This window comes from Astyanax mexicanus, chromosome 2, assembly GCF_023375975.1.
Source record: "Astyanax mexicanus isolate ESR-SI-001 chromosome 2, AstMex3_surface, whole genome shotgun sequence".
Classification (NCBI taxonomy): domain Eukaryota; kingdom Metazoa; phylum Chordata; class Actinopteri; order Characiformes; family Acestrorhamphidae; genus Astyanax; species Astyanax mexicanus.
This window is the reverse complement of record NC_064409.1, coordinates 6,142,133-6,167,970: the sequence shown is the minus strand read 5'-3', so window position 1 is coordinate 6,167,970 and position 25,838 is coordinate 6,142,133. Positions and strand designations below refer to the sequence as shown.

At 40.2% G+C, this 25,838-nt stretch overlaps 2 protein-coding genes across 3 annotated transcripts in view; one reads left to right on the top strand and one right to left on the bottom strand.

Moving 5' to 3' along the window:
• Window positions 1-6,469, top strand: part of chst11 (carbohydrate (chondroitin 4) sulfotransferase 11) — a 91,096-nt gene extending 84,627 nt beyond the window's left edge. For both annotated transcript variants that reach the window (XM_022671824.2, XM_022671825.2), the window contains exon 3: window positions 517-6,469. In XM_022671824.2, the coding sequence (XP_022527545.2) occupies window positions 517-1,371 (855 nt within the window). In that variant the 3' untranslated portion in view covers window positions 1,372-6,469. The remainder of the gene's footprint in view (window positions 1-516) is intronic.
• A 9,552-nt stretch (window positions 6,470-16,021) lies between these two features.
• Window positions 16,022-25,838, bottom strand: part of slc41a2b (solute carrier family 41 member 2b) — a 41,732-nt gene continuing 31,915 nt past the window's right edge. Inside the window, exon 11 of the mRNA XM_007233595.4 lies at window positions 16,022-18,466. Coding sequence (XP_007233657.3) covers window positions 18,281-18,466 — 186 coding nt within the window. The 3' untranslated portion in view covers window positions 16,022-18,280. The remainder of the gene's footprint in view (window positions 18,467-25,838) is intronic.

Sequence of the window (25,838 nt, the reverse complement as noted above, 5' to 3'; positions counted from 1 at the left end):
TTTTTCCATTTTCTCCCCAATTTACAAGGTCATTTACCCAACCTACTCACTAGGACTCCCTATCACTAGTGATGCCCCAAAACCAGGAGGGTGAAGACTAGCACATGCCTCCTCTGATACATATGAAGTCAGCCACTGCCTAGAATTGCTGCTGATGCCCAATTGTGCTCTCTCAGGGCTCCGGTAGCTGATGGCAAGCTACATGAACAGGATTCAAACCGGTCCCGATATTCTGATCATAGTGGCAGCGCTTAGAGAGCCTCTTTTATCCACTTTTTAATAGTAACTTTGAAGTTCTGGGGCGTTTTCTTCATTTTAAATTAAGAGAAACGTTTTTATGCTGAGGTTTGGCTGTTGACGTAGCCAGAACCCCTCAAATACCATATTTTTGTTGGTCAAGGATTGTCTAAACTTCAATATGTTTGATGTTGACAGATATGAACTGTTTCTTATGTAAAAAAAGAAAGCTCAATGTTATATCTCATGTTTCTCTTTCTCCCTCTTGTTTCTCCTCAGGCGGAGTACTCGAGAGCAGCGCTCCTCCATCAGGCTCGCCGGGACCAGGTGGCGGAGACGTGTCGGGCTCAGAGCGCCTTCAGCCGAAAGCGGCGCGTGCTAACACCCAGCGACCTGAAGCACCTGGTGGTGGACGAGGAGCACGAGCTGATCTACTGCTACGTACCCAAGGTGGCCTGCACCAACTGGAAGCGAGTGATGATGGTGCTGAGTGGGCGCGGCAAGTACACAGACCCCATGGAGATCCCATCCAACGAGGCGCACGTTCCGTCCAACCTCCGGACGCTCAACCAGTACAGCATCGCCGACATCAACCACCGGCTGAAGAGCTACCTCAAGTTCATGTTCGTGCGCGAGCCCTTCGAGCGGCTGGTGTCCGCCTACCGCAACAAGTTCACGCTGCGCTACAACACGTCCTTTCACAAGCGCTACGGCACCAAGATCGTGCGGCGCTACCGCAAGAACGCCACGGCCGAGGCGCTGCAGACCGGCGCCGACGTCAAGTTCCCAGAGTTCACCGAGTACCTGGTGGACCCGGCGACGAGGCGCGAGGCGCCGCTCAACGAGCACTGGCAGACCGTCTACTCGCTGTGCCACCCGTGCCACATCCACTACGACCTGGTGGGCAAGTACGAGACACTGGAGGAAGACGCCAACTACGTCCTGCGACTGGCTGGAGCGGGCGACCAGCTGCACTTCCCGTCCTACGCCAAGTCCACTCGCACCACCGACCAGATGACGGCCGCCTTCTTCCACAACATCAGCGCCCGGCAGCAGAGCCAGCTCTACGAACTCTACAAGCTGGACTTCCTCATGTTCAACTACACCACCCCCAGCTACCTGAAACTGCAGTAGTAAAGCACACGCGTGGAACTCTTTTTTTTTACGCATAAATATATATATATATACATATATATATGCGTGTGTGTGTGCGTGAGAGACCAGAAGATCCTATAGGTGGAGGGCAGGGAACAGGGTGTAAAGGTGGCTGCTGGTAAAACACTTGATCGGCTGGTGTCGCCAGGGACAGACCAAAAACCTTCTACGTTCTTTTTGAAGACTGTATTATTATTATTAATAATGTCCACGTTGTGTGGAATCTGCTGTGTTGTGATTGGACCTCCTTTACTGAGGGAAATTTGATTCGATTTGATTCGATTCGATTGGATGGGATTGGACATGAGGGAGATGATGTGTACTGTATTTCGCTCATGATGTCATGTTTGAAGAGTCCAGTGTTCAGGCGTACTCAGTAAACCTCAGTACGTCTGTCTCTACTTACATTATTGTCCATTGAATTGTAAGATAAAGATCACATTACTGTTTATACGCTCAGCCGCCAATAAGCAATATGACAGAACCCGAGCCACCGGCTCGTTTACATTTACTGCAATGTAATCGGCAGCGATCTTCTCACCCAACGACCTTCATTTTCAGCTCCTCATGTGTGGGAAAGCTCTCTTCTCGAGACTTGAAAGACAAACGAGACATAAAGAGACCTCAGTTCTCGTCCATCCTCTCGGTATATAGTACAGGACAGAGATCAGTGGCTGTAATCTTCCACACATGTCCGTGATGTTTGTGATAACCCCCTAACTCTTCTGCAGCCATCCTTTGTTGAAAGGCCAGCGTCTGTTTGAGCGTATGAGCGTACGAGGGTACGAGGGTATGTATAACTCTACAGGCCGGGCCTACAGAGCGTGCACACAGGAGGATGTTTTTGAGAATGGCTTTGTTAGTGGTGCCTTTATGTATTAGGCGGACAGTGACTAAACAGACGGACAGACAGACGTGGACAGACGGAGACAGACGGTCGCTCTTTTCCTCCTAATTTAAGTCAGAGACAGAGGAAACACAAAGGTCAACGTTCAAGCAGAGGAACCTTTTGACCTTTTGACCTTTTACTGATCCTGAAGCACTCGATGCTCCTACAGACTCCCAGCCATCTTTCAGAGAAAAAAAAAATCAAGGGATTTCTTTTTTGTTCGTTCGTTTGTTTGACTGTTTCTTCTTCTTCTTTTTTTTCTCTGTGTTTGTTTTTACTGTCTTATGAAAAGTAGCTGCGAGCAGCTGAACAGAAGATTATTTAAATGACTTTGTGAAGAAGAAATGAGGAACGTTTAATATTTTTTTCCAGGGAAAAAAAAAGAGAGGCGTAGCGGTAGATTTGTAAATGGATTTATTATGATTTTCATTGCTTTTTTTTTTTTTGTCCCTGCTTTCTCGCGCGGTACATTACTGCCAGGCTCTTATGTGGCTTTCAGTTGTCGGGGGCGTGCAGAAGTGGGCAAGGCTCTCTCTGAGGTTTCTGAGATGTTCTCATGGGAAAGGTTCACTCACTAAAAGGGGGAAAAAAGAAGGGGAAAGAGAAAAAAAGAGAGAGAGAATCTGTTTCATCCATTAGATGATGGCTTCATTGTACGGCCTCTTTTCCAATTGAAGCACTTCAAAGGAATGGATGCTTTCATTTGCAGAATTGTCTTTTTTTTCCTCCAGTCTTTGTTTGCTTTGACTGTGAATTAGAGGAGACTGAAAATGATGAAATTGCTTATTTATATACGTTTCGTGCCACAGGCGGGTGTGTCCGACGTCTGGGTCTCACCGCCTGTACAAAAAATTCTACACTGGTAAAGGTGACTCAGTCTAGCTCTACCTCTCTCTCTCTCTCTCTCTCTCTCTCTGTCTGTGCTGTTCTAGACAGCTGGGGAGGAGTGGTGCGTCTGAAAAAGTGAATGTGTTGAAATGCCAGATCACAGCTCCTGTAGAGCAGGGTCTTTACAGGACACCCCTAATGATATAGTGCGAGATCCACATCTTGTTATCCTCTCTCTCTCTTTCTCTCTTTTTATCTTTATCTACACTTTTAATTTTCCAAATTTGATTAAAGCAATAATAATAAAAAAAGCTCCCATCATGTTGGTTTTCATCAACATCCTAAACGAAAGCTACTAAAACCTGTAGGGCTTTAACCCAGCTTAAAGCAGCATTATATGAGAATAGCTTTTTTTTACTCCCTCTACAGGTGGGAAGTATAATTTTTTTTTTTTTGTGAAAAAATGTAAAAAGAACATGTGGAGTGATAAGGTAAAATAATATTACAGGACACTAATGTATGTATTAAATAAATATAAATAGGGTTACACAGTGTTATTCACACAGTTCTACCAGGAGACTCCAGAGGCAAACATATGAAAGAAGAAAAAAAGGGCTTTTAATTTGGACAAAATATAAATTATTTGAAATGTTTGATTGGAAATGAAGTCTCTGAAGTAAAAGTCAGCCACCTGGTGGTTTTGTAACTGCCTGATATTGTACATGTAAATCTTGAGGATTTCTATTCAAGCATTGCATAAAAAACTTACATGTTTGATAAGAAATTCTGGTTGTAATTTTAATAGAATTATTTTTTTTTAATAAGAAAACCTGCAACTTTAAAAATATAATGAATAATAATCATAAAATTGGCTCTTTCCTGAACTTCATTTTAAAATCAGTATGTTCCTGAATACAAATCAAACAGTTCCTGTACTCCAAATCTTGAGTTTCGTTATGTTTGTCTAATTTTTCGTCTATTTTCAAACACGCAGAATTAGAGGTTGATTCCTGTTACTGATCTGGAATCATAAAAAGGAGTAGAGAGAGAACAGGCGGCTTCTCTAAGTCTCCTGTAAGAAATTTCAAATCCCTCAAAGGTTTCAGAATGTGAATAACCTATTTTACTGCAGAAAAAAAACATATTTTTTTAAGGGTTTGTATCACCTATACCTGTAGCCTGTATACGTTCCAAGGCCTGTAAAAGGGTTAAAGGTTTTTTTAACGACAGGTGGAAGCTGGTGATTGTGATTGGTCAAGGGAAGATGATGTAAAGCAAGTCTCCTGGTAGAACTTAGTTTCTTAGATCCTTTGTTCGAATCCCATTCATGCAGTTTGCCATCAGCTGCCAGAGCCCTGAGAGAGCACAATTGGCCTGGCTCTCTCTGGGTGGGTACAGTACAGTAGATGGTGCTTTTTCCCCACTCATTACTCCAAAGGGTGATGTGGATCAGAACAAGGCTGCATCTGTGAGCTGATGTATTGGAACCGAGTCGCTGCGCTTTCCTCAGAGTGTGCTGTGATGATACAGCAGCTGACTTCACATATCACGTATCAGAGGAAGCATCACTAGTGATAGGGGGAGTCCTAATGAGTGGGTTGGGTAATTGGCTATATAAATTGAGAAGAAAATGGGATAAAAATAAATGAAGTTTTTAAAAAGTTATATAATGCTGCTTTAGGTAAAGAAACTCTAAGAGTGAGGAAACCCTTCCCATAGAAATTCAGAGTCTGCCCATTTCGTTTTATTCGTTTGTATTTTTTTGTGTACTCACTGACAGCTTACTCCAGATTCAATAACACAAACACACACACACACACAAGCAAACACACACACACATGCGGAGTATTGTTCAGCCACATGTACTGTAGGCACACGGGCAACATATTAGTCGCAGTGCCTTTCAGCCTCTCATTAACACTCTCCTCATCTCACTCAGTCTCACACACACACATACACATATTCAAACACACTCACACACACACACACACATTCAACAGCTCATGCTCACACACACACACAGGAGTGCCTTCATGTAAACTCACACCGCACACATATACCTGCATCCCTGGGGCTTCAGGCCCACACACAGTTTAACAGACAAAATCCACTGATCTGCAGTCAGTTCTTATATCATTACTGTAACTATATGAACACTGCAGGACTGACTGTAGGTCAGATTCTAATTAGACAACTTGCTAGATCTGTAATATATGACTGATTACCTCAGACTGCAATTTATCACAGATGTATTTATTAGGACTAATGCGCTGCCACTATGATTGGGAGATCGCTGGTTCGAATCCTGATTATGCAGCTTGCCATCAGCTGCCAGAGCTCTAAGAGAGCACAATTGGCCTTGCTCTCTCTGTGTGGGTAGATAAGCTCTTTTGATGAGCTCTTCCCCCTCATCACTCCAAAGGGTGATGTTGATCAGCACAAGGCTGCATCTGTGAGCTGATGTATCAGCACCGAGTCGCTGCGCTTTCCTCCGAGTGTGCTGTGATGCTACTCGGTAATAATGCATCAGCAGCAGCTGGAAAAGAGGCTGAGTCTGACTACACATGTGACATCGTGCCATGTACCCTGCTTATTAAAGTATGCATCTAAGAGTATTAAGAGTTAATGGGTTTTTTTAAACATAGGAAAACACATTAATGTTACAGTCTGTGGTAATCAGTTATAAAATCTCCAGATCAGTCAGTTAACAGGACACACACTCTCACACACACACACACACACACACACTCATACACACACTGCATCTGCTTTCCTTTTCTCGGGGCTCTCTGTGGCTCTCCAGTACGTGCCTGTCATATTGTGTGGATGTAATGCTGACGTGCTTTTGTACGCCCTTCAGCATCATCATACTAAAGCAGCCAGGTGTGTGTCTCTGTGTCGTTATGCGTAAGTGTGTGTATGTATGTGTGTGTGTATATATGTGTGTGTACGAGTGTGTGTGAGTGTGTGAGCATGTGCACGCTGGCCGCTCTGCCTCTGTCAGAGGCTCATACAGAGCTCTGTTGTCCAACATTCACACACAGCCGCTGTCTTATTTATTTATTTATTCTTTCAGTGAGTGAGTGTGTGTGTGTGTGTGTGAGAAAGTGTGTGTGTGTGTGTGTGTGTGTTCTTTGTGCTTCTTCTGGTTCTTTTTTCTCGGGACGGACTCTGCCGGCTCATCAGGTCCGAACTCTCTCACCAAAAAAAAAAAAAGGAGGGAAACAAATGCAAATGTATGGGATCTGTCGGATCAGTGTGCTCAGAGAGAATGTGCTCTACAGATCATACTCTCTCTCTTTTTCTCTCTCTCTCTCTCTCTCTCTCTGCTGTTTTCTCAATAAATCTGAAAAATATGAATCTGTGTGTCTGCTGCTGTCATTACAATTACATGCAAATTACATGCCTTTCAACTCGGCCTTAACTTGACTCAAATAATAAAAAGTTGTTAAAAGTATTCACATTTATTACTCTGTAGGTAGAAGTATAGATACTTTGTTTTTAAAATACTTCTGTAGAAGTTGAAAAATCAACTTAAGCTTTTTACTCTTTAAGTAAAAGTGTAAACGAGTACAAAAGTACATTTAAGTAGGTCTTTTCATGGTACAACACTGACAAAATGATACGTTAACACAATCAAAAGTAGTCTGTGTGCAGCTTATATCAAAGAATACGTCATTTCATTAATGTCTAAACCACCGGCAACAAAAGTGAGTACACCCCTAAGAGACCACACCCCTAAATGTGCACCCCCAAATTGAGCACTGCTTGTCATTTTCCCTCCAAAATGTCATGTGACTCATTAGTGTTACTAAGTCTCAGGTGTGCATAGGAAGCAGGTGTGTTCAATTTAAACCTATAAATAGCAAAATCAACTGATTCAGAAACTGAAGTGGTCTCTTAATTCTTTTCCAGAGCTGATAAAGTTAATAATAATAAAATAATGTAATTTAGTTTGTTTTTTTTTCTACCAGATGTACCAGCTTTGTCTTTTGAAACATTGTAAATGTCTTTTTGTGTTTTTATGTGCTTTAGGTGTATTTATTTTATTGTTGATTATTGATTATGAAGATTACAGCCAATAAAAACCCAAAAATCAGTGTCTCAAAAAATTAGAATATTATATAAGACCAATTGGTACTTTTGGAAGTGTGGGCAGTAGGGGTGGGTGATATGGCCCTAAAATAATATCACGATACTTCATGATATTTTCTCGATAACGATACTCTTGGCGATATGACGAAATACTGAATTACAAAAATTATTTCAAAAATACACTACTGCAACAAAATACATTTTCCTATTACATACGATATGTAATATGAGATGATATGGCACACCCTTAACTGGAATATTAAAAAATACAAGAATTTTATCAGATTTGTTTAAAAGGAGTATTCAATGATCCAGATACTAATAATACACATAGTGCACTCCAAATATCTCCGTATATCAAGGATTAAAGTAAAATAAATGATAATGAACAGATATAATCTGTCTCTAATAGATATATAATGGGAAATGAGAACAGTGTGAATTTTTGTTTTGCAAAAAAAAAAAAACAGCAAAAAATCGTACCCTGATGTGATAATTAGGGGTGTGTGATATGGCAAGATATTTCCGGGTATAATATCGTTCACGATATTGAAAAATGTTGGCGATATTATCGCGTACGATATGATATGGCACACCCCTAGTGGGCAGTGTGCCAAGTCCTGCTGGAAAATGAAATCCACATCTTGTAAATATCACTGTATATTTACAGTAATAACACATAAAACACACACACAACCCCAACCAACATAAAACCCAAACCTAATAAAACCCAACTCACAGCCCCCACTCTCCACAATACTGACCATGATTCCATTTATCAAAGCAATAAAAGGGGGTGAAAACCTTTCACAGACACTGTATAATCTTATTACAGATGCTGTTTTCCTCATGAATTAAACAAATCCCCCAAATAGAAAACGCTGATTAATGTCAGAATCTTAGTGAAAACTGCGTAAGTGGATTTTAAGAACTGGTATAATTTCTTCTTCAGAACATAAATTGGTGAATAAAGTGAATATGATAAATAAGGTGCTTTGCTTTAATGAGAATTAAATTTTATTAGCAATTACCAACAAAACACAACAACTACCAGAAACCAAAATCACAGACGTGCAAATAAATACAGCAGATTAAATAAGAGAAAAACATTTTCCTCACAGAATCAATAACCCCTGACAACACGTCCACCGCTGCTGCCCTTGACTGGTACAGCCTGTGCGAGTACATCCTGCTCTGCTCAGAATTCCAATATTGTTTTATTTACTGCTGTTGAGAAGCTACAGCTACTTACTACAGATTAAGTGTTAAACTACAGTATCTCTGAGCACAAACAGACTATAACAGACTACATCATTTTATTATGGCTCTTTAAGCTAAAAAAAAAAAAATCACCAAAAAAATAAAGGTGGAACAAATTAATTTGCTCAAATCAAATATATTCATATAGCGCTTTTTACAACTGATGTCGCAAAGTAGCTAACACAGAAATGAGGTAGCAGAGAATCAGACATTTAATATATGGGTGCCACTTTAAAATAAGACTACCTTTATAAAGGGTTTATAAATGGTTTACAATTAGTTTATTAATAGTTACTAATTAGGTTGTAAATGCCTTAAAATAATTAATAATCAGTTATAACACATACATAGGAAGGGCAACAATATAGATGGCTGTGGGTTCACTATTTGGCAACCAAAAGGTCACTGTTGTCCTTTCTACGTATGTGTTATAACTGATTATTAATGATTTTTAAGGCATTTATTTAGTAATCTAATTATTAACCGTTAATAAACTAATTGTAGTTAACCATTTATATACCCTTTATAAAGGTAGTCTTATTTTAAAGTGGTACCAATATATGAGAAACATATCATATAGATGTATTACACACAGAGTGATCTATTTTAAGCGTTTATTTCTTTTATTGTTGATGATTATGGCTTACAGCCAATGAAAACACAAAAATCAGTGTCTTAGAAAAAAATATATATTATTGGTACTTTTGTCAGTGTGGACAGTGTGCCAAGTCCTGCTGAAAAATAAAATCCACATCTCCATAAACGTTGTCAGTAGCAGATAGAAGCTGTAAGATATGAAGTGCTGTAAGATTTTGTGGGAAAACAAAAGCTGCACTGACTTTGGACTTGATAATAAAACACAGTGGATCAACACCAGCAGATGACAGACATGACTCTCCAAACCATCACTGATTGGTGGAAACTTCACACTAGACCTCAAGCAGTTTGCACTGTGTGTCTCTCCACTCTTCCTCCAGAATCTGCTCCCTTAATTTCCTTTAAATGTAATGTAAAATTTACTGATGATCAGTGATGGTTTGGAGAGACATGTCATCTGCTGGTGTTGATCCACTGTGTTTTATTATCAAGTCTAAAGTCAGGGCAGTTTTGTTTTCCCACAAACTCTTGCAGCACTTCATGCTTCCCTCTGCTGCTGACAACTTTTATGGAGATGCGGATTTCATTTTCCAGCAGGATTTGGCACACTGCCCACACTGCCAAAAGTACCAATTGGTCTTATATAATATTCTAATTTTCTGAGACACTGATTTTTGTGGTTTTCATTGGCTGGAAACCATAATCATGAACAATATAAGAAATATACGCTTACAATAGATCACTCTGTGTTTAATACATTTATATAATATATGAGTTTCACATTTTGAACATTTTTTTTAGATGAACTAGTACCTTATTCTATCACATGTACTATTACATGTGGTATCAAGGCTAATATATAAATGGCGACCCATCCTTCTTTGGTCAGACAACTTCTAAATCCACGTTAAAGGGTTATTCTTAAAGCTCAGGACAAAATGTTAGTTTTGGTTAGTTTGAACCATGAAAACGCTCTCAGTAGACTACACATCTACAGCTGATTTCAGTTCATTTGCACTACCACTGGTTATTATTAGTTGATATATTGGATTAATATTCACTGTATATATAAATAAATTAAGGTAAAACATGAATATATGAGATTAGCTTTAAAGGGTGGAGATTTTGAGATGTGTATTCTGCTACATAGTTAGTTAACAGCCTCAATGAATGTTTTGTAAGCCTGTACAGGGGTTTTAATGAATATTGAATATTCAATTAAACCAGTAATCAGCAGCCGCATTAGAAGTACAGAGAATTAAGCCACGTTTCAGCTCGTAATGGCCATTTCCTGTCCATTCACCACAGCCTTTCTTATAATGAACTTTTGCCTTTTTCTCATTTATCTCACTCAGTGTGTTCTAGCGCACAAACGCATACAAATAGAATTCCTCAACTAAAGAGCTTCTGCTGATCTCCAGCTCCATCAGCTTTTTCATTATGGCTGGATTTGCTGAGGGATCTTGGTATTTGAGCATTTTGCAGAGTTTTAATTGGATTCAACCCCTCCAGCTCACCCTGAACACAACATACTGATCCACAGTTTCTTTGTAATCTGACTACAATGTCTCTGTTTTCCTGAAGAATTGTCTGGAGCAGGGCAGGAAGCTCCGTTAGAGAGAGTAATATCAATAAACATCTGAACTGAAGTGTCAGCAGGGGTGCAGATCTGGCCTGAGGAGAGTTGAACATTATAGGAAGTTCTTTCTAGCATGTGTAAATGAATTGGCACTTTTAAAACCGGGTAAAAAAAATAAATTGCTAAAAAAAAGGTTTTACAAAACATATTTGAAAACTCTAAAAAAAAAAAGGCCGTGCTGTCTGTTATGACAAATATGAACACAGTTATATGAACACTTCTCAACCAATCAGATTGTGAGGTCGGAACTAACTGTTAATGTGACACGAGTTCAAAAGAGGACAAATTGTTGGTGCACGTCTTGCTGGCGCATCTGTGACCAAGACAGCAAGTCTTTGTGATGCATCAAGAGCCACGGTATCCAGGGTAATAATGTCAGCATACCACCAAGAAGGACCAACCACATCCAACAGGATTAACTGTGGACACTGTAAGAGGAAGCTGTCTGAAAGGGATGTTCGGGTGCTAACCCGGATTGTATCCAAAAAACATAAAACCACGGCTGATCAAATCACGGCAGAATTCAATGTGCACCTCAACTCTCCTGTTTCCACCAGAACTGTCCGTCACCACAATCAATTATTGTGGTCTAAAACCAGGTGTTTCAGTTTTATTGAAGCAGTTTTTTCTGATCACTAATGTGCAAAGTTACTCACACTGTAATTCTGTACGTGCAAATGAGAGAGTCTAAGCAGCTCCGTCACCGAAAGCTTTGAAGGAGAAACTCTCTCTTGATCAGTTTCTGCAGTCCTAAAACAGCTTCTCTCGCTGAGACGACGCAATTGAAGCTCCTCCAACATGGCTGACCTTGGTGCGCTCAGGCTGGAGTCTGCGCTCTGTGGGAAGGCCTGATCTCTCTGATTATATGTGTGCTGCGCTGCATCCCACCGTGTTTTGAAGTGGCCCCTTTGAAGAAAACGTTGGGAGGAAGAAAAGCAGAAAAAGCCATAAGTGCTGCGGCTTTTCGAGACGCTTAGGTGCTTCAGATCTGCACGTCATCTGAAAGCAGCAAAACGCAGCACGACACACTACAAGCATTTCAGCAGGATCCTTCATGATGAGGAGAGATGACACGGCCTTCGGTGGGTTCAGAGATGAGGGCTGTTATGCAGTATACACCATTTTACCATGATATGCTGTATCCCAGGGGTGTCCAAACTACGACCCCTGGGCCATTTGCGGCCCGTTTCCTTTTTTGGAGCGGCCCGCGAGGTATTTTAGAAATAGAATGAAAGTTGGCCCGCTGTTAAGCAGGTTTTTATAATGTGAGATTCAAAGTTTGAACGCTAGGTGTCAGAAACGGGCCAAAGAGTCTAAAAGCGGAGAGAGTGCTCAGTTGTAGCGCAGAAAAACTGGCCAAAGAGTCTAACAGCGGAGAGAGTGCTCAGTAGTAGTGCAGAAAACGGGCCAAAGAGTCTAAAAGTGAAGAGAGTGCTCGGTTGTAGCGCAGAAAAACGGGCCAAAAAGTCTAAAAGCGGAGAGAGTGCTCAGCTGTATACCATGGGGCCATAGTCCAGGACTTTTCTTTTTTTGGTGTCTTTGGTTTAGGGCTCTGAACGCACATGTGGCTCAATATTGCACCTGCAAAATCCTACAGAACCTGCTCCACCCTTTAACCCCAAACCCCAGCCACGGCACCACAGCGGGCCTCCACTGATCTGAAAATACCCTGCCGCTCAGCTTTGTTCTCTCAGCTCCTTCGTCCTTACTCTTCCTCTCATTAGCAGGAAGGATCGGCCACATCAGGCTTTGCCTTTTCAGTTGAGATTTTTGGATTTAAGCACATCTGTAGGAGGCTGAGAGATTTTTTACATTTCACATTTTACATTTAATTGCAATGTTATGTTTCAATGTTGTGTAAAACTAGTGTTTTATATGTTATATGTTGGTCATTCAGAAGTAATTAAGTAGTGAAACATTAAAAAAGATTGAACATGATTTTTTTTTATAATAACGAGTGAATTATTCTAATTGAACCATTAACCTGTTAGAGGTAAGGAACACCATTGCACTAAATATTGATAGAATAATTAGTAATGGAGTTAGTAAAACAAATATTTACACTGCTTGTAAGGATTTTTTGGGGTTTCAGAATTTTTTGGGATAATTAAATATGCACCAGATCAAAATGACCCTGAAACACCATTGCTGTTCCTGACAAATGAACATAATAGGAGGGTTAAGAACCTCTCCCTGGAGTAGATAGTGCTGATTTTACCTTCTTAATGATGGATGCTCAACCCGTGGCGTGAACCCACTTACCCTGCCGGTCTCGGCCTCCGGAGAGAAAAGAATCTCTCGGCAGAGTGTTAGAAACTCTTCGCTGGTTGTAGATTGTGCATGAGTAAGCATCAGCCAGGCTCCTTACCGCTGTCAGCCTTCATTCTCCTCAATCAAGGATGAACCTCTTACTCTCACCATGCGTTCACCAGTAAGAAGGTTCTGAAGGCAGTAGGCAAACGAAAGGTGCAGACAGACAGACAGAGAGAGAGAGAGAGAGAGAGAGAGAGAGAGCTTCATCGAGCGCACTTTCACCAATGCTGCTGAAGTCGAGCATAAAACATCACTGAAAGCACTGAACGCAGTGAAGGCACTCGCCAGTCCATTCATAGTCAAGGAGAACAGTCGGATCTGTCAACATTGATTGAAAGAGAAGGTCAAGCAGCCAGAAGAAAGTAAGACAACTAACTGCAGGAAAGAGAGAGAGAGAGAGAGAGAGAGAGAGAGAGAAAAACGAGAGAGAGAGCGAGAGAAAGATGTGTTCCTCCCGAGACTGCAGTAATCTGAGCCCTTGTACAGCAGAGTCCTCGGAACAGATTAAAGCAGCGCTATTGGACGGCGTCCTCCTGAGTCACTGTCATCTCTTCCCAACTCTTATCTGTAGAGCGTGGGCCAAGGGACCAGCTCCAAATTACAGCCAGGCGATTACAGCCTCAGCATGGAGGGCATTGGAATTCTGCCACCGTCCAACTTCCAGACTCCGAGCTCAGCTTTCGGATGCTGCACTGAGAATACGCTCGCTCACCACCGACAACCGAACAGCAATCCAAAGACAAAAAAACAAAACAAGATAAAACTCATTAAATTAAACGTACAGCACTAGGTCATCGCAAGCAGATGGGATACTGGGATAACAGCATCAAAGCTGATACTGTAGCTTAACTGGACTGGGAATAAATCTACAGCAGAATTGGACGGACCCTGAAGAAGAAGATCTGGCGAGGAGGTAGTCCTATTAGTCTTAATATTACTTAATTGACTGCAGCCTGTCTCTGATTAGCGCTCTAAAATACTGTAAAAATAAAGATGCCAAAAAGAGCTTTTTTGACACAAAGCCATGATGGAGGAACCACTTTCTGATTTCATAAAGCATTAAGTTGTTCTACAAACTTGTTGTCCTTTTGGACGCCCAGTGCAGAATTGCACACCAAAGCCTAGAGCACAGCCAAGGTGGCCTTTATGGCCATTATTTATTAAATAGAAGCCTGGTCCAAAGTGAAGGACCCTTCGTATACAGCCAAGAAAAAAATAAGCCGACATTTGGACATGTGGAGAGATTTTGAGACTGAGGCTGGAATCCAACAACACAATCAAAACCACTCAAATAAAATATGCTTTAGATAAGGGGTCGTCAATAGACAGCCCGCAAGCATAAAACACCTGACCCATGAGGTTGTTTGAAGGATAAAGAACAATAATTAAAATATATATATATAATGCTTCTCTGGCGAGCTTTTGTTTACATCCCTCCCCTGTCTCTCTCTCTCTCTCTGTCGCACTCAGTATGACTTTAGTTTCTGCCCGTTCTCATTTTCCCCCCGTTCTTGGGCTCCCGATCTCCTTATTAGGGTGTTTTTTTCCCGGCCATGTCCCAATTCACTAGCCGGGGCAGTGATACTGTATTGGACCGCGACCCTGACAACATAGGTTCGATCCCACATGTTTATTTTATTTATTTTTTTCCTTTCTTCTTGGGTTTACCTACTTTGAGATCAACTGATCTACAATTGGGTTCAACAACCCTCTGAGCTGGAGAGCTACTAGTCAGTAGCCACTCTATCCCATTACACTTTATTTTCCAAAACAAAACTTATTTTGTGGCTCGCCACGTAATGGCTTGGAAAATATCTTAATTGCCGACCCCTGCTTTAGAAATCTCCCTACAGTGTTCCCTACAGAGAAATCATGCTTTAAGTCTCCTAATGGACAGTTGAGCACATACATTTTTTGACAACTTAAATATGGACTGACAAGCTATGGTAAGATTAAAGACTTTTTCTAGAGCGTGTGAATTCCAGTACAAAACTGCACTGTGAGGATCAAAGCGCTTTTGGCAGTGTTTCATAGTTTTTCTGACTCTTGCTATACTAAGCTGAATGATGAACTCTTGAGAGGGGTATCCAGTTCGTTGTTGTACGTTAAGTCTACACTCCACTCGACTCCTCCAAATAAAGTTGGCTTGAACCAGCTTTTGTCATGGTGGCGGGTCATCTGCAGTTAAAAAGAAAGTTCTGGGTCGGCTTTAATGGGGTAATGGGGTGCTGCCCAGCACGAGCCGCATCCCCACAGGGCCAATCTGGGGAACGGTTAGTAGCGGCTAGCTCAGGTTTCAGGGTTCCCACGACACAGCTTTTCAGTTTGCAGAACCCCTCATTATAGCCCTCGTTAACATGGAACGTCTAGACGCATACACACACATATATACACACTAATACATACACATACACAGCAGGTTCTGAACCCTGAAGCTTCTGAACAGGGCTGCACTTGTCGGGGGTCTAGTTAAGCCCCTGAATTTGAACCATATAAAAATCATTGAAGTAGGAGTTGATTTAACACTTGCTTTTTTTATTGTGTGAAAATGAATTAACCAAAACACAACCTTTCAATGTGATCCTGAAACAAGGTCTTGAGTGTTGGAACTGTAGGCAAGTCTTTCTTTTTATTAATTTGTTAAATGGACTCAAGTTCAGTAGGTCAGACTTACCTGATTCAGTCTTTTACAGTCACGTTATAACGATAAAACGACCACGAAGATAGACGCAGTTTAAGTGTATGAAGCCCTAGACGGATGAAAAATGTAAATAAACACGTCTCCCTGCCACAAGACGTTCACCATAAAGCAGGAAAATAAAAAATAACCTTGTACGTTCCTCGCAGGACACTCCAATACATCTCAAACCTGGAGAAGATATTGCATACACTGTGAAATATATAATAGATCAATAAAATTATCTTTCTCTCAGAGAAGGCATTGTTTTATTTTCCGAGGTATCTGTTGGAGAGGCGGGAAGAAAAGTCAGGCACCGTCTCCGCGGAGATTGACCATAAACAAATACCAGACATTTATTGTGAGTATAAAAAAGAGCTTGAGACAAAAAGATAAAATCAAATTTTCCAGCACTGAGTAGCGAAACACACTTTTTAATGGCACCTTTGTGAAAAACTTTGTGTGAAAAAAAAAAGAATGAAGTTCTGGAATAAAACTTCAGACAAAGACAAATACTGACCCATTACCAACATATATCCAACAAATATAGCTTTCTCTGACACATCTGTGCTGTGCCGGTGTTGTGCCGACTTTAGCACCCCTGCCAGGAAAAGCACCCCCTCTCAAAGCGTATTTCTATAGTATTTCTAAGTATAGTTAAAGCACTTTTTTTATTCAAGAAGACGTTGCCTACATGCTGCTAAGAGGGGGTGCTTTTCATGGCTGGGGTGCAAATTTCAGCACCACCATGGTGCCGAATTCAGCACCCCCGCCAGGAAAAGCACCCCCTCTCAGAGCGTATTTCTATAGTATTTCTAAGTATAGTTAAAGCACTTTTTTTATTCAAGAAGACGTTGCGTACACGCTGCTAAGAGGAGGTGCTTTTCATGGAAGGGGTGCACATTTCAGCACTACCATGGTGCCGAATTCAGCACCCCTGCCAGGAAAAGCACCTCCTCGTAGGGGTAAGCACTGGAGAAGCTGCAGGTGACATGACTATTATCATTTCATATTATTTCTCAGCATCTTGGGTATTTTCGAGAAAAAAAAAAAAGTTAAAGCCAAGATGATGTACATGCACACTCCCAAGAGAGGGTGCTTTTCCCAGCAGGGGTGCTGAATTTGGCACAACACTGTTTTTTAAGGGGTGCATACATAAAAAAAGAAATAGCACATATGAACTGCATAAACACTGGACTGCAAGCATTAGACTGATCTGACAGGCGTAAACAGCGTACCGATTGGATTTGAAACTGCAGTGTCTCCTAAGAGAAATGAAAGACTGCAGTTATATGAGAATAACTCAGTTTGGTTGAGTTATTTACCATAAATAAATAAGCTATAAAGAATGATCTAGGTCTTGTTAAGGCTCATTTATGCTCACAGTTAAAGGAGAACTTTAAGATGTAAAATGGACTTTGGGTAAAACAACAATGTTCATTTTACTCAAACATAAACCTATAAATTGCAAAATCAGAGAAACTGATTCAGAAACTGAAGTGGTCTCCTAATTTGAAGATTAGTTAAATGATTATAGTCACAGGTCTAACATGAGCACGGACTTACGGATTAGGGCTGCAATTAATGATTAATTTGGTAGTCCACTAATCTGACGATTTTTTTTTTCCGATTAGTCGATTAGTCAACGATTATTTCTGCCATCTACCATGATAAAAACAGCAGAACATGAGATTTAAATGGCATTTAAATATCTGAATGTTGTTTATGAACTTTGTGTAATGCAGTACTGTTACAAATAAACGATTAGTGAACAATTAAATTTGTAGTCGACAAATTGAAATAATCGACAATGTCGATTATATCGACTAATCGTTGCAGCCCTATTATGGATACAATGATACAAAACTCTGTATGAATAGAAAAATAACTCCTCCACTGTTGCCATGCTTGTTGTAGAAACTTTTGACTCTAAACTGTCCTCTAGTGGATGTATAGCCTAACATCCATCCATGCCAATGTAAAGAACGCATAGAAGTATGTGGGCAACATTTAAAAAAGACATATTATTATTCATACATTAAAGGAGAATAAATGAGCCTTGTGTTATGTGGTCATTGATATATGAGAAAAAGTAAGTAAACCAAAGAAATTCAAACCAAAATGACGAACATAATAATAATGATAATAAAGAACAAGCCAAAGTTAAGGAAGCCTGACAGACCAGCAATGCCTTTTTTTTTTAGGTTCTTTTTTTTTTTCTTTCAGTCACAGCAGAGAGTTTAGGGAGCTCCTCAACTCTCCGACTGAACTGATGCTACAACTTTTTTTTTTTTACAATTTTATTGCATCCAAAAAAAGGGTTCCAATCTCTTAAAGCACAATACGAAGTCTCTTTGTCTTTTGAATAAACATATAAAAAGCTGTTGACAGACAAAAGGATGTCAGGTTTTCTTTGTGGCCTCCCTCCTCGGCTTCACATCAGTCCTTTAGGTGAATTTCAGCCAAAAAGACGAGGGAAAGTAACATCCCACCCGCGAGTGGACGGCTGTGTCCGGCAGTGACCCAGCAGCACAGAGTCGAGTCAAACGTAACAGACGTGTGTTCAGGTTTCAGGTTAAGGCGAGTGACTCTAGTCGCCCACGTCACTGTCCTGATCTCCGATCACCCACAGGAAGTGGAAGCTGAGAGCCAGCAGCGCTGTACCCAGCAGGTCCCCCAGAGACGTTAAATACGGGATGGAGAAACTGTCCGGGTCCTTCCCGCTCTTCCACATAGAGTGCACCATCCAGTCTGCTATACACAGCAGCAGGAAGACCTGAGAGACATAGAGATGGTTTCACAATTTAACATCACACATAGAAGCTAGGCCCGTCACAATTATTGAAATATCAATTTATCGTACAATAAATGAACATGACCTCAATCATTTTTGATAATCGGGACATCCTCTATTATGTTTATTTGTATGTTTGTTCACAGATATAACAGTGAACAGTATTTTAGCCAGTCATGCTTCAATAACTGTGAGTTCATACACACAGTGTGGACTAAAGTAGGTGAAGAAATTAGTATATAATTCCCAAACTAATTATAATAAAAAGTGTTTAATTATTTTTTTTATGCTATTCTGTTATCATGTTATTATGTCAGTAGTATGTAATAGTCTTAAAATTACAAAAATATCATATTTCGCAATAATTTCTGGGACAATATATCGTCCACAAAAAATTCTTATCGTGACAGACCTTATAGCAACACACACCATTGGACGCCATATTTTTTTAAATCTGTATGCAGCTTGATTTAGAGCGCGTCAGTGTGTCTTTGCTATCGTAATGATGGGAAAAGTACACCATGTGTGGTTCAAAACGCGCAAAAGGCATGTACTAATTCTCCTAATTAACCATGGGTGTGTTTTGAGTGTAACGTGAAATAAACCAATCAGCGTGTCACGTGCCATTCCCTTTAAAAGCCAGGTGCCCTCTTTTTTGCTTTTGGCGCATTGTTATTTTAATGGCGCAGAGCTTTACTGTGCCCATCAGTGTAGATATATGTTTTACAAGCATCACTCCAATTAAAAAAAAGACGCAAGCGCAAGATGTGAAAAGAGACAGTTGGTGGGGTGCAAATCCGCGGGGTGGATTTTTACTTTTTGGACCTGAACCCATCTGTGTGTGTAACTATAGGTTTAAATAGGATCTCCGGTGGATTATGCGTTTTACAGCGACTCTAAGCTTAGATCAGTGGCTGAACTGCACTTAGCAGAGGCTGTACTGCTCTTAAACATGTTGTAAAGTAACAGTAGCAAAGACTGTTATTAGTGTAAAAATGTATTCATTTTAAAACGTTTCTAACTGTTGTTCATCTCACTGCTTTGCATTGCTGTTCATATTGCCAATAAGAGGCGATATGTTTGCATGTACTAATATTCATGAGCAAGAGCTGAAATCCTATCGTTTCTCCTCGCCCACTACTCCACTGGACTAAAGCAGTGTTATATTGGATCACCAGAGCACTTTTTTTTCACAAAAAACAGCTCACAGAGCATTCATTCATACTAGAGACCACAATTAGACATTTTAAAGTTAATTTAAAAGAAGATGGAATGAGAATATTAAGTAAGTCTTTGGTAATACAGCTCAAACAGAGCTTGAATGTGTTACAATGAGTAAAATGCCTTACAAATGCCTCCAATCGTATAGCTTATCCTGATACATATAGCTAATTTGCATGCTTCCCTTTTTCCCTTCTGCTTTAACCTTGTAATTTCCTTCATGATGAATAAAAGGTTATATCTATGTATGTATCTGCACACAAGACAGAAGAGCAACAAGCGTAAAATTAGGTGGTTGAAAAGAAGGCAACCACTGTTAAGCACTCCCAATTCACTGCCACACACACACACACAAACACACACACACACACATAAGGCAGAGAAGCTACTCAAGCAGAGAAAGGGAGTGACACAAGCAGAGAAACACACAATTAACACAAGTTGAGCTCGGTTCGCCATCTCTGTGTGAACTTCTAGACACCCTTGTTCTCTTCCACTAATTAAACCTATTTGCCACAGCGTGGATTTTTGGGGCGCCAGCCTCTGTGTGTGTGTGTGTGCCAGAGACAGTGAGAGGGAGTGTGTGTGTGTATAATCCCAATGAAAAGAGAGCTCTGAATTACTCAGGGAGTTTTGAAGCCTGGTTGGTGCTGGTGTGTGAGATGAATGGGATAATGGGCGAAATGGCTTCAGATCTCCTCTTCACAGCGGCGCTGCTACCAAACGTTTAATCTAATCCAGCTAATTACGTGCGAGTCATCACACAGCCGCGCGATGCTAACTTTCAAAGCAGATTCCACATCATTAAATAATGCGATCATCAATCAGCGCATATACAAAGGTATTCCTGAGGCGCTTTTCTTGTTTATAAAGTCTTATAAAGAGTGTAAATCGAGTTCGCTTGCAGTTTAAAGAAGGCTTGCAGTTATCTCAGCAGACTTAGCTAACTTTCCCGAGTGCAAATGAGTGTGCGAGCGTGAGCGAGTGCGAGCCAGTGTGTGCGACTGTGTGTGAAAGACTTTCATTTAGGTGAAATAAAAATGAAGGCAGCGCATTAATCAGGGTGACAGGCTGGTGTGAAACCCTCTCTGGAAAGCTACAGGCTGCGGTAGAGCTGAGCTGGCGCTACGGCTAACCGGGGGCCGCCGCTTTCATTTAGTCTGCGCTGAGGTCAGTCCGTCAGAGGACAGAGCAAGTTAAAAAGCCATTTGCTCCCCAAGCAGCTCTCCAAGTCTTTCCAATTGGGAGGGGGGGCGATAAATAAGTAGCCATTACATGGGCAATTGACTGTGCCTGTGTGAGGTAGTGTGGGGATTAGAAGTATTAAGATATTAATATTTTTAATCTGTAATTAGATACAGTAAGTGAGGGTATTAGATTGGGTCTTGTCCCAAATGCCACAGCAAGACAAAGACACATAGTATATAGACGCCTTCCAAAAGTGCATTAAAACACACTCCAGCAAGTCTGCAACAGTCAGTCAGTGCACGATTACATTTACAGTCCTTTATTACTTTAAATACTAAATTAAACATACAAGATTTTAATCAGTAATTAGACACAGTATGTGAGAGTATTAGATTGGGTCTTGTCCCAAATGCCACAGAAAACAAAGACACGTAGTACATAGATGCCTCCAAAAAATGCATTAAAACACACTCTGGCAAATCTGCAACAATCAGTCAGTGCACGATTACATTTTACAGTCCTTTATGAATTTAACATAATTTTACTATTTATTACTTTAAATACTAAATTAAATATACAAGATTTTTAATCAGTAATTAGATACAGTAAGTGAGAGTATTAGATTGGGTCTTGTCCCAAATGTCACAGCAAGACAAAGACATATCGTAAAAAGATGCCCCGAAAAAGTGCATTAAAACACACTCCAGCAAGTCTGCAACAGTCAGTCAGTGCTTGAATATGTTTTACAGTCCTTTATGAATGTATACCTTAATTTTACTACTTTAATACTTTAAATACTGAATTAAATATACAAGATTTTTAATCAGTAATTAGACACAGTATGTGAGAGTATTAGATTGGGTCTTGTTCCAAATGCCACAGCAAGACAAACATTGTAGTATATAAATGCCTACAAAAAGGTGCTTTAAAATACACTTTGGCAAGTGTGCAAACGTCAGTCAATGCTTGATTATATTTTACAGTCCTTTATGAATGAATAACTTTATTAAACTTTATAACTTTATAAATACTAAATTAAATATATTTATTTATGTTTTTTATTGCTTAGAAATAATTTGTGAAAATATATAAACATACATATTAAAATCTGAGTAGAATAAAAAAAATATGTTATAAATTATACAGAATAAAAATAATAGTGTTTAACAAATGACTGCACTGCAATGAACAGACAAAATACATACAAATATGTTAGATTTTGATGTATTTGGTTTTTATTTATGTATTTATTTACTGGAACATGTTTTGAGCACATTACAGGCACATTTTTTAATCAATAGAACATAAATCAGGTCTGAAAGAGTTAATGACTTTAACCTAATCCTAACCCTGGTCCTAAACCTAAACTATACTATCATATCTACAACACAAAACCATGATCTTAATTTTCCTTACTAATAATTTGGGATGTAAGAAAAATGGATATATCATGATACAGATCAATATCATGATCTATTGTTTTGCAATACTGTATTATTTTCCAAAATAATTATAAATATATAATAGTATTTTTTCTGATATGACAGTTTTTCTTAAATTAGATTAAAAGAATCGCAAAGTATTACCTTGTCAACATACTGTATCGTAACGAATGTATTGTGATGTGTATCGTAATTAAATATATTGCTGGTGTCATTAAAAGCAGTCTGTGTTTATTTGGCTATATTTGTCCTCAGAAACATGAGCTTTTTAAACACACAATGCGATAATGAGGGGAAACATTTTCCTCAGTAATATTTTATTACTCAGTAAATACGTGTGTGAATGTGTTGCTACAGCAAGGGGGAAAAAGTCAGCCAGATTCCAGGAGCTTATTTAAGAAGGAAGGTTTGCTAATGTAGGCAAATTTGGGGGAACTAACAGGATTAGAGTTGTAGTTCCCACCCTCTGCAAATACAAACACACACACACACACTTTCCATATTTCAAGAAAGAAGACAGGGAGGGCAGTCAGAGAGAGCACACACACACACAAGTTTAACTGATGACTAAAAAGGTGTTCCCTGTAGCAAAAATATTTACTCTTTTTTTTTTCCTCATTTTCTCTCTTATATTCTCTTTTATACAGGGGTTGGACAATGAAACTGAAACACCTGTCATTTTAGTGTGGGAGGTTTCATGGCTTAATTGGAGCAGCCTGGTGGCCAATCTTCATTAATTGCACATTATTGCACCAGTAAGAGCATAAAGAGTGTGAAGGTTCAATTAGCAGGGTAAGAGCACAGTTTTGCTCAAAATACTGCAATGCACACAACATTATGGGTGACATACCAGAGTTCAAAAGAGGACAAATTGTTGGTGCCCATCTTGCTGGCGCATCTGTGACCAAGACAGCAAGTCTTTGTGATGCATCAAGAGCCACGGTATCCAGGGTAATGTCAGCATAACACCAAGAAGGACCAACCACATCCAACAGGATTAACTGTGGACGCTGTAAGAGGAAGCTGTCTGAAAGGGATGTTCGGGTGCTAACCCGGATTGTATCCAAAAACTCTCCTGTTTTAACCAAAACTGTCCATCAGGACAATAAATTATTGCAGTCTAAAACCAGGTGTTTTAGTTTCATTGAATATCCAACACAGAAATGTTCACATGAGCCTTTGGCTGCGAGTGTGGCCGTGTGCACTGTGTGTGTGTCTGAAATGTCAACTCACACGAGTGCTGGCTCTTTGTGAGGTCTCTGCCACTCAAGAACTTTCCCAGGCCATTGATGAAACAGTGTTCCTCTGTCCCTGCCCCCTCTAACACACACACTCCAGACACCGCGTCCCCTCTATAGTCACTAATGGGACCTCTGCACACGCTCGTCCAGCTCTTAACAACTACGTGCCAAAGCATTTATTAATGCAAGAACCAATTACGCTTTCTGCTGGAATTCTGCATGTATGCCTTGTTCCTTCAACAATTTAAAGGTCAAAGGTTTTGGTCAGAGGTCAGACGCATCTCTTCAGGCACCTGACACGTGTTTAACAAGACAAACAATAGCAAACTGTTGTCTCTTAGCTTCTCATTTAACTGTTAATTGACAGTTTGGGGAGATATGTTAAAACAGATCAATCTGGGCTGGTGTTTCGGCCGCCTGTACTCCTGGAACTAGACTAGACTTCCAGGAACTCAGTCCTAAAGCTTTAGAGCTCCAGAGTCTCTGATCTGGCCAGACGTCTCACTTAATGACAAAATCATTATGTCCTTACCGTGGAAAGAAGAGCCTGCAGATAAGAAATGATGATGATGAAGAGAAATATAAAAGGAAGGAGTGCAAGAAGTGAGGAGAAGAAGGCGGTAAAAGAAAGGAAGGGAGGTAAAAAAGCAGCTCTTCAGTGCTGTGAATTACTGTTATTCATTATTGGTGTAAATTATTGGACTTTAGGACACTTAAGGATTGTTTGATGCACAGGACTGTGCATGACTCTCTCTCTCTGTATCCATTTATGTTCATTTTATATATCGGTATTGCTGAAAACATTCTTTTTTTTAGTAAACTTTAACATATTTTAAACTAAACTTTGACTTAAAAGTCATGCTGTGGTGGATTACTCCTACTGTAATAAATATGTTCTATATTCTATAAAATATGGATATATAAGATGTTTTTATTTACATTTAATTACATTTTACAGGGTCATACCATGAATGCGATTAATGTGTTTTTGTCCCCATTTTCTCCCAATTTAGCTAGACCAATTGTCACAACACTGGTGATTCCTTGACACGAGGAGGGTAAAGACTAGCACATGCCTCCTCTAATACATGTCAAGTAAGACTCCGCCTCTTTTTGAACTGCTGCTAATACATCTTGCCAGTAGCATAACAGCGCGTTCAGAGAAAAGCGCAGCAACTCTGATACATCAGCTCACAGACGCAGCCTTGTGGGCTGATCGACATCACCCTAGGATTGATGAGGGGAAAGAGCACCATCTACTGTACCCACCCAGAGAGAGCAAGGTCAGTTGTGCTCTCTCTGGGCTCTGGCAGCTGATGGCAAGCTGCATGACTGCGATTCGAACCGGCGATCCAGATCCAGATCACAGTGGCAAGTGCTTTAGACCGCTGGACCATTCTGTACCCTAAGATTAATGTGTTTAAAGAATAATAACCTCAACAATTTCAAAACAAATGCATATTGATTGTTTATCATCTCATATGACAGCAGCTTTTGTTAATGAAAATTTTAGAGTTTTGAATCAATTCTGCATTGCTGTGAACAATTCTGACTCTGCATGTTTTTGTAGACTGGAGACTTTGTAGACTTTTACACCTAAACACCCGAAATGACTTGATTTATATCTCAAACTATTCATTATGTGAAAACTCAGGAAGAAATCTGTGAACCTGCCCGGTAAATTAAAAAATAATCCCTAAAGACTTGAATTAATCTAACATAATTGTTTGAATAATTGCAGGCAGTTTGCCAATTCTCAGCAGAATTTGTACCTTTTCCATTCACTGAACCGCAACCTAAGCTGGGGCACGTCAGGCTACGCTCTCGGTAACTCACATTCCAGGAGAACAGGTCCACATGGACCCTCATTCATTCAGAGGTCTATTGCTTTGGTCAGGTTTACCTTGAGCTCAGCTCACAGACGTCTCTTCAGGCCCGCTGCACAAGGAATGTAACGGGCCTGTGACTAGTTACTGGATGGCTTCATTGTGAGCCGAGCTACTGAAGAGATTTTATACAGGAACTTCTTGTTCATGTGCGCAGACACATTCGAGCTAAAATAAACAGAGATCACACACAAACACACATGCTGAAAATACCAAACATTCCCCGCACTCGCAGCATACTAATGCACCCCGGCCATGAATGTGCTCACTGATACGCGCAGGGCCAGGGGTACGGGTAATTGAGCTCAATTACGATCAAAATAGTTCAGGAAAACCTTTTAAGTGTTCAAACATACAGAAACAAACATTCACACAC